This window comes from Macrobrachium nipponense, chromosome 2, assembly GCF_015104395.2.
Source record: "Macrobrachium nipponense isolate FS-2020 chromosome 2, ASM1510439v2, whole genome shotgun sequence".
Lineage (NCBI taxonomy): Eukaryota > Metazoa > Arthropoda > Malacostraca > Decapoda > Palaemonidae > Macrobrachium > Macrobrachium nipponense.
The window spans coordinates 34,999,336-35,009,335 of record NC_087201.1 but is presented as its reverse complement, the minus strand read 5'-3'; the positions used below and the strand labels follow the sequence as shown (position 1 = coordinate 35,009,335).

Genomic DNA, 10,000 nt, shown 5'->3' with positions numbered 1-10,000 from the left:
CCCTGAAGCTACGGGCTGTGTATGTAGTGTGCTGTGCTTGGGTGTCGATCCGTGAGTGGCCAGTGTTGGGACTCCAGGTTATCATAAGCCCTCAGAAAAAGGAAGATCGTCCGTGTCCCAGTTTCCCCTGTCGGGTGCGAACAGCCCAAAACGAAGCTCAGGAACGTCGAAGACACGACCTTCGTCAGTAGTGAGCACATTCCGGGGTGTCTGTCTGTGGGTGTTTTTCCCCGTTTTTCCACCCAAAAGGGCGGCGATGTCGTTGTGTTCTACATGTCGGTGAAGTGGTGTGTTGGGTGAGGGTGTTCTGTCGTCGGGGTCTTTCGATTGCCGGTACTGCTCCGATCCTGCTTCTGCTTCTGCTCCTACTTCAGGTGTGGGTGGGGGCGTTGGAAGTGTGTGGTGATATTGCGCCCGGATTTATTGCTGCTGCTGCTCGCTCCGTCATCGTCACCATCGCCTTCATCGTCATCCAGTCATTTTCCTAACCCCCTCCTCCTCCTCCTCCTCCTCCTTCTCCTCATCCTCATCGTCGTCGTCGTCGTTTTTCTCTCACTCCTCCTCCTCTTGCTCCTCCTCCTCCTCCTCCTCCTCATCCTCCTTCTCCTCCTGGCACAGCAGCCACCTGTTCAACACTGTACCCCTCCTACCGGACCCCAACCCTTCGAGCGCCCTCTCGGCCCTCTAAACAAACGCCTAAAAGAGATTTTATTTTCCATCATCATTTCTCTCTTTCTTTCTTTAATTACCTTTGTTATTTTTCCCCTTTATTTCCTCCTCCATTCATCTGAAAATTGTCAATCGTTGGAAAGAACTAGAAGAAGAATCCCACCCAGTTTCCAGTTTTTAAGGGAATACGGGGAAAAGGCTCTCTCTCTCTCTCTCTCTCTCTCTCTCTCTCTCTCTCTCTCTCTCTCTCTCTGGCACTGTGCCAGCCTAGGGACCAAGGTGAGACAGGTGTTGGGCAGCTACCACACATGTGAACAGTGACGTCATTGAAGCAGGTAGGAGGGGTCAAGGTCGCATAATGAAAAGGAATGAGATGACGAATTAGGGATCCAAAAAAGCTATCCAGTAGAACCCGTTAGGAATCGAATCCTCTTTCTTGATTCATCATTCTGAAGACGTGACGGTTATGGTGATGATGACGATGACGGGGATGATCATGGTGTAACAGTGATAGTGCCGATCACGAGGGAGTGAGTGAGTGTTCTTTTGATAATGTAAGCGTCACGCAGTGCCATTTAGTAGTGCAACAAGGTGTTTTCTCTGTTATTTCCTACATCTCACCCCTTTTCAGCGGTTCTTTACAAAGAGCTAAAGTCCGTTATAATTACAGCTTTTACAGGAACTTGTGATCTGCCGCTAAGCCAATTTATTGTAGTGAAGTACGATGCGGAACGAAAAATGATCCATTTTAGAAAATCACAAGAAAACCAAAGCTAGGCAGGCAGGTAGGTCCCCTGACAGAATAATACACTTCTGTGTTCTGTGCATCCGAAAGGTTGGTTCCAAAGAGGAAAAAAGAGGAATACCACAAATTGAGCCCCAGTTGAATCATTCTCTTTCCGGGAGGCAGGAAAAGTAAAAGAAAGAGAAGGCAGGAAAAGTAAAAGAGAAAGAAAGAGAAGAGAGAATTAAAGCGCGAACGAGAAATCGAATCGCTTGACCTTGACATACCTGCGGGGCCGCCCATCTGTGAAACGAGAGAAGAAGAAGAAGCCGAAGAGGAAGACGAAGACGAAGAGGAAGAGGAAGGGGAGAGCCTGCTGCTGCCTGACCTGTCCCTCAGGAGGGTTTTGGAGTGGGCGTGGTTCGGCCCAACACAAACGCAGCTTTGGCGTTTGTTCTCTGGATTGCCTTCGTCATCACCATCCGCTCCTCTGCTCTCCTCCTCCTCCTCTCGACGGCCGCCTTCAGGTGTCACTCTTCTCCATTCGCCTCATCTGTTTAGATGTTTCGTGCTAGAAGTGTGTCCCCGTGAGGTGGTGGTGGAGGCGTTGGTGTTGGTGGTGCCGGTGTCGGTGCCCGACAGGGGGCAGGAGGGGAGGAGGGGCGCTAACATGGTGGTGCCCACCGTCTCGTAGGGTACGATGCACCGAGGACCTCTAGAGCCTCTGACCATCCACGACCCTTCTGCTCCATATCAGCGGCACCCCGACCTGCACTCTCAGGTGAGTGACGATCACCAATAACCTCTTCACCCTGACGACCTGACCACCCCACCCCCCCCACCCCACCCCCACATATCATCGTCATCCATCAGCCATCCAGCCCCACCCCTTTCTTCCCCTCGTTCTTCCCATCGCCATAAGCTGTGTCCAATTCTTCTGGCTTCACCTCTTTTTAATTTTCGCGAACTGTCATCATCACAATCATTGTCATCCATGATGAGGATGAAGATGATGATGATGATGACGCCATCACATCTGACTCGATCCCTTTACCATTAACCTTTTCTTTGATTCGCGTCGTGCCCCTCTAGGCATTCGTTCATCTCCCTTTAGGAAACCGTTACTCGAAGTCTGTATGTATTAATCATTATATATATATATATATATATATATATATATCATATATATATATATATAATATATATCTAGCTATCTATCTATCTATCTATCTATCTATCCTATCTATCTATATATATATATAGATATATATATATATATATATATTATGGGTGATATCATGATAGAGGCATAAATAATACTATTCCATATGTAGAGGTTCCATATGTAGATAGGTAACGAAGAAGGAAGAGAGGGATGGGGGGAAAACCCCATAGGAGAATAATATGGGACAGTTTTAGCTGAGCTGCTGCTGTGGGCACCTGAAGAGTTGGGAACCACCCAGGCAGGAGATGCGCAAATGTTTGAGGAAGACAGCTCACAAAAGACGTAAGTGGCAGAGTTGCATAAAGATCTTTCAAATACAATGACATCTCTAGTAATACAACCTCGAAGGCTAAGAAAAAGCCACTGCACACAACCAAGTAGGAGTGATGAATGATGTCCATCATAGGTTCTTTTCAGCTGAAATTTCGTGAAAGACTACAAAAGAGTCAAACCAAACAATGGGTATAGGCTGAATAAGATTTGGAAATCAAATGGGTTGAAACTGCATACAGAAGATTATTATTCGATATTTCAACGCGAGGTATATGTTGCTATAGGAACCGGAATTATGGTATGACGCCGAAACTACAAGGTACAAATGTTATCGATCTGAAAATAAAGTTGTAGTAAGAGAGTATTAGGGGATTAGACGGCAGGATAGAGTTAAGGTCATACCATAAGGGAAATTACTGCAGATCTGTGGAGGATAAAAACTAACAAGGACAGAATTTTACAGAGTCCGGGACGCAGCTCTGCGTTGCAGTAGATGATGCAATATATATATATATATATATATATATATATATATATATATATATATATATATATATATATATATATATCAAGATTATAGTTATCCTACTAAAAAGTGCGTCGTAAATCTGCATTTCGCAATCAAAATAATAAACGTTTATGCCTAGTATTTATTAGAAGGTAAGCATTTTAAAATTTGCCCTATCAAGTGTTTGTTGAATATATATATATATATATATATATATATATATATATATATATATATATATATATATATATATACATAATATGGATGAAATCTTCAACTCCATCTCAGGTAAGTGAGGTCATTGAGAATATAGCTCCTGTTCTACCTGCAGTGACCGGTATTAGATGTTTTATAGATAGCAACTAGCGCGTTATTTTTGGAATGTTCTTATTTTCTAAAACATCTATGGCAGCTTTGTGAGAGTTCCATTAAAGGATATTTGTAAATAATGCAAAGTCTTACGATGCAGGTTAATGCTAAAATGAAGGTAACATTCTCATCGCGTAAATCTTCAACCTTTAAAAGATCTCAGATCTCTGGAAAAGACGTCGAGAAAGATAACCGCTGTCTAAATAAAGAGTCGGCATAAGTTTTGTATAAATGAAATGCATGTAAATACGTTTCAAGGAATATTTACATTCAAATTTCCTACGTAATCGTCGATTACTGATTATTACTAAGCAATAATTAAATCATCTATACTGCAGATTTAGAAAGAGATTCACTAAAATAGAATATAGCTGTTTAATTACAGGATACACGCATAATTATGCTTATAAGCGCAGACTCAAACACACAGTACACACACACACACACACACGCACTCACACACACACACACACACACACACACACACACACATATATATATATATATATATATATATATATATATATATATATATATATGTGTGTGTGTGTGTGTGTGTGTGTGAACCCAATGCATACAAAACATATATATTTTCCCTGGTTATGAGATCATAATCTACTTTCCCTGTGCAAAGCGAATGTAAGATACTGCACCTAGTGTTTATGTTACCTACGTAGGTACATTTTCCATTAATGTATGAACTATTAAGATCCACGTGAGTTAAGGTTCGTGTTCCAAGACCTCTGTATTAGAGAATTATGAAAGAAATGGGCATTTTACGAGACTTTAAGTTCCATTTTCCTTTCTCGGAAGTGAAATGCCTTTCTATGAAGCTTCCGAATGGGCAGTAAGCGTTTCATTCTAGAAGTACTGATCTGTCCCAAATGAATGGAAGACATCGGAAATAAAAAAGTACTACCGAGATGGATCACAAATCAAGATTTTGTGAGACTGACAAAATATACAGATAATAACTATGCGGCATTGATTAATAATCTGACACAAAATTAAATCAGAGAAAAAAAGAGGGGCAATGAACACAAGAGAAAATTTGTTGCTCAGTTGACAGAAAAGCAAATCTGGTGACCTGTGACGGCGAAGACACTTGCAAAGGCAGTGCACGATCATTAGTTTTTCAATGTCAAAAGAACGGTGAGGAGAAGCCGCAGAGGTTTTTTCTCTTGTGAGAGGGCATCCAGAGTAAAAATACACCAAAAATGCTTATGCCATACAAGTATGGGTAAATGAAAATGAAAAGGAGCGTCAAAACTCAGGCTTTAGATAACTGGGCACAATAAAGTGAAGTGCAAGAAGCCAGCCCTGGCAATAACGCACGGGGATAGCAATGATACAAAAATATGAGAAGCATTTGACTGATCTCGCAATACGCGATTCAGTCATATTCAAATAAAAACTAGAAGAATGCTGGGATAACAAGGCACGCCCTTTTGGTGAACGGCATCAAGGAACCAGAATCATAAAAAGACAACGCACTAAAAGCACAGGCTACAGAGTGGACGCTTCGGTCCAAACACAAACATGCAAGACAAATGAATCAGTCACAAGATCGATAAAATAGTTTCTGTCGAAAGTGCCGAGTGGCTCAATTCTGTTTTAAATAACTCATATTTCCAGCAATAACTGTTTCATGAATGAAAAATTAAATAACGAAAAAGAGAAATGAAGCACTTCTTGCGAGCCGATTAAAATACTGCCATCTGTCGGTATCTTTGGGCAGAATACATTAACGCTGAAGCAATGACAAACACACACGGTGAACATAGAATTAGTAACAGGGAAGCGAACTCAGAACGAGAAAGACTGTGTTCTGCTAAACCATAAAATACATAACATTTTTTGATACACACACACTAAACAAAACAAGTCTCAAACATGAAAATAAATCAAATTTTGCGAGGCACGAAGCGCTAAATACAAAGTTGATTGATGCACATTCAATCATCTTCATTAAATCTAAGTCGAATGAACACAACCTGAGTCTAAAATCTTGATTCCGGAAAAGAACCAAAGATCGCATATTGAAATGAAGCGCGTTTAACATACTATCATAAACGAGACTTTGTTGTTGTGCTTCTTGACGATTGCATGGCTGCAGATGGTGAGAGCGATCGAGCAGCGCCAGGCTTTCATGTCGTTACCTCTTCCGGGCTCCTCTCCCACAGAATGACGACGCTTCTATTCCGCTTCATAACCAACTGCAATGTTTTCTGTTAGTGTTGTTCGATGTTTTTCTTCCATTTTCCTTAATCCCTCTCGGTGTCAGCTTTCGTTGGCTCTAACAAGGCATATGCTCCCATAAAAGCCCGAACCAAGCGATTCATAATCCATAGTCACTAAATTTACTCCCCGCCCCCCTCCCCCTGCTCCCCCTTCCCCCTCTGTTCTCCTTCGCCGTCCATAAAGCATCTTTCAAGCTCCCATAAACACCCGTAGCTTCCAGTGTCTCATCTTGAACACCACCGCTGCTGGCTGTCCAGGACGACTCAACAACTCGTGATTTTCGTCACTCCAATTGGGCAGCGCTCAAAGGGAGAACACACTCACTTCAGTCTTCTTCACTCGTCACAATACAACAACAATAATGTCCAAATCCTTCACTTACATTGAATAGTACAGTCTATTTATTCTACATACCCCAAATTCATAAAAATCCTCACTGACATGTCAGATATTTCACAATGATGCCATCTCTCAGCTTGAAATACTAAAGATAGTCCTCTCTCTCTCTCTCTCTCTCTCTCTCTCTCTCTCTCTCTCTCTCTCTCTCTCTCTCTCTCTCTCTCTTTTACATATATTCATTGAAGTTACTGATGAGAAATTTTTATGCAGTTCCAAAAGTTCATCATGACTTGGGCATCCACAGTTTTTAGCATTCTGTGATCATGATGGAATTTAGAGAAAAAATGTCAATCACCAAATTCTATCTCATCTGTTGAATAACGAAAGGACACAAGAGTACTTTTAACAGCTGTCATCATTTTCGCCATTCATATTAGCAATGACAAAACGCAGTTCAACTGGCACAATGTTTCCGTTCTAGATCAATTTCATTGAGTATAGTTCAGAAGGAAAGTGATGGATTTCTCGTACACAGGAGAAGATTGTTATCTCATGATATGCCATTCCACCGTTTCCTAAGAAAAAAAAAATGAGTGACGGCGTCACAAAAGAAATCCCAAACTGAGCGAAAATGGTTCACTTTCGTGTCGTGTGTTTGTAAAGCAAGTTGCTGAGATTACTGGTCACTGCCGATCAGAAGTTTCCTTCTCCCAAGAATGATTTTATTCCTGTCCCTCACAAAGTCTTACATCACTGATTGCTAGTCACGAGACCTTTCGCCTCTGGTCAAATTTTCGCAGGAACCACGGGCAGCAACGTCTTGCGCAGTCCTTCTTAAAACCGGACAAACAAAACCAAAAGCATAATATCCTTGGCGAAGACCAGCATAGGAAACTATCCGAGTGTCTTGTGGTCACTAAATTTAGCATCATTTCAGCAATTGCTAATATCACAAATTTTCCCTTATTTATAACCGAAAAAGCATCGCGCAGGTAGACTAACAATTGTTTTCACCATTCAAACAAGAAATGATATGAATTAACAATGTCATTCATTGATTTCATAATGGTATTTACTTTATTTCAAGAACAGTAAAACGGAGATACGACGATAAAAAATTTTCCGTCGCCAACAATGAGAAGAAGAAACCGAGAGAAACGAAGATCAGGAACTGTATCAACAAGAGATCGAAGGCCTCCCTCAACATTCTGCAATACCATATGACACCGTCCACAAATCATACAGCAATAAAGTATGCATACATCTCTCATCTCAGGCATTTATCATTATCTAAAACAGCAACGGCTACTAACGCCTCTGGTATTCTGCATGCAAATCAAGTACAGCAATGGCAATGGGTAGCCCAAGAATTCTCTTACAGTATTCACTTCACCAAAGCATGAGAGCAAAAACCTCACGTCAATGTCCTGCTGATCCTAAACAGCAAAGACTGTAACAGGTACTGTGTACAATCAGCTAAAGCTCAATCAAGCCCCACATTAAAGATTTTCCCCGGTCGATTTAGCTGTTAAGAAACAACTAAACTTCCTGCAAAAACAAAAACAAAAATCGCCACTCAAACCAGCAGTGGCAACAAGTGGCCGTCGCCACAAATGGAAAGCTGTATATCATATCGTGTGGCTCGCTCTGCGGCACACAAACGCCAAATGGCTGAGATTTGTATCATTATTATCATCCGTGAGATTTATTCTCATGCAACAAGTCACAAAATCATGAAGCGTCAATGGAAAGAAACGGATGACACAGGAGAAAAATAAAAAAAAAATATTTCAAATATGTATCAATATACACTCTCTCTCTCTCTCTCTCTCTCTCTCTCTCTTTCTACACACACACACACACACACACACACACATATATATATATTATATATATATATATATATATATATATATATATATATATATATATATATATATATATGTCTATATATATGTGTGTGTGTGTGCGCGTTTTATATGATCGCAAGTAACACGTGAAGATTGTATATCAAGATCCAGCAGGAAATACCCTCATTAGGGTATAATATAAGAATGAAAAAAAAGAAGCTTCGAGAAGTCAAAGGTAACCATAAAGAAAAAAAGCGAAATATAGAACAACCAAGAAGCAAATGGTCCACCGCTAAGAATTGCACTTAAAGAATAAATATTACAGAATGGTGATAAAACGACTAAGGTTTATTACATAGGTACTAAGTTGCCAGCAATACACTTCGTAAGCCAGTTACCTAGTTTATATTGTCCATTGCTGATACTGAAAACACTATTTGCCTTATGTTTTATTATGTTAGATTCTATATTGCTTCTTTTCATGATATCTTTACAAATTAATTGCATGATCAAAATTGATCATAAGTAGAAAGCGGGCACTCGATGTATTTCCTACACATACTCGTAGTACACAATATTTATATTGCTTTAATCTTGATGCCAACAGTTTACCGCTTTGACCAATGTATTTTCTATTACAATCTCCACAAGGAATTTCGTATATGGGGAGAGTTCTTTGTCAAAATTGGTGTCACAAACTGAGTGTTACTAAAAACAGCAGGAACATTAAAGACTTTAAACATTTTTTGCAAAGAAAGAAACCTGCAATCAAAAGGTAAAACAAGCAAATTACAATCATCAGAAGCTTGTACCTGGTCAACTGCATAAAATGTTTTCTTAGCCTTTCTTAAAGCAACGTCAACTACAAATGTCGGGTACTTCAATTGGAAGGCAATATCATAAATCTTGATGATCTCTTCTTATGAAAATTCAGGTTAGCAAATTCTTAATGGTCTTAAAAACAATGAAGAAACTACAGAGAGTTTAACTTTCAAATGATGATTGGAGTAAAAGTGATTGTAAGAACTTACATTTGCAGGTTTCCTAAAAACAGAATTTAAATCTGTTACCGTGTCTGTGTAAATCTACATCTAAAAAGGGTAAAATGAAATCTTTTTCTTCCTCAAACGTGAATCTTATAGAGGGGACTAGTGCATTTAATCTGTTAAAAATCGGTTCACATCCTCATACAACGGCCATGTCGACGATATAGTTTGCGCATGTAGTAGTTTTATTTGCATTTCGTAATATTTATTCTTTAAGTGCAATTCTTGGCGGTGGACCATTTGCTTTTTGGTTTCTCTATATTTTTACTTCTTCTTTTTTCTGTTTATCTTTGAAATTTCGAAGCTGTTTTTCATTTTTATATTGGACCCTAATGAGGTGTATCAAGAATACACGAAAGCGTTAGGTACTGCTGCTTTTGTATGTATGTATATATATATATATATATATATATATATACATATATATATATATATATATATATATATATATATATATATATAGTCTGTGTGTGTGTGTGTGTGTGTGTATACACACACATACACACACACATAAATAAAGAAAATAGACAAATAAGCAAATAATGCGTGATTAAAGGCACCTACCTGAAGCAAGGGAACTCCATTTCAAAACTGAAAATGAACGCAGTTTAAAAACCACAGCAAAGGGTAAGAACTAAGAGCAGTGATTTCATTACTACCACCAGTACAGGGCATCCTGAGAAGGCCGGAAGCACTTTTGGGAAAAGCAAGCGAAAAAATGTCATATCTAGCGCTTCTACCTACCAAGGTCCTGAG

At 39.7% G+C, this 10,000-nt stretch overlaps 2 protein-coding genes across 7 annotated transcripts in view; one reads left to right on the top strand and one right to left on the bottom strand.

Moving 5' to 3' along the window:
* LOC135220524 (voltage-dependent L-type calcium channel subunit beta-1-like) overlaps positions 1-10,000 on the top strand; it is a 590,813-nt gene that overhangs the window by 61 nt on the left and 580,752 nt on the right. Inside the window, exons 1-2 of one of the 4 annotated variants that reach the window (XM_064257702.1) lie at positions 1-19; positions 1,340-2,174. The exon at positions 1-19 is cut by the window's left edge and continues 61 nt beyond it. In XM_064257702.1, coding sequence (XP_064113772.1) covers positions 2,094-2,174 — 81 coding nt within the window. In that variant the 5' untranslated portion in view covers positions 1-19; positions 1,340-2,093. Of the gene's footprint in view, positions 191-1,339; positions 2,175-10,000 lie in introns of all 4 variants that reach the window. The other 3 variants (XM_064257700.1, XM_064257701.1, XM_064257698.1) reach the window with 3 other exon arrangements.
* Positions 1-10,000, bottom strand: part of LOC135220526 (protein bric-a-brac 2-like) — a 485,115-nt gene that overhangs the window by 328,026 nt on the left and 147,089 nt on the right. The window lies entirely within an intron of this gene.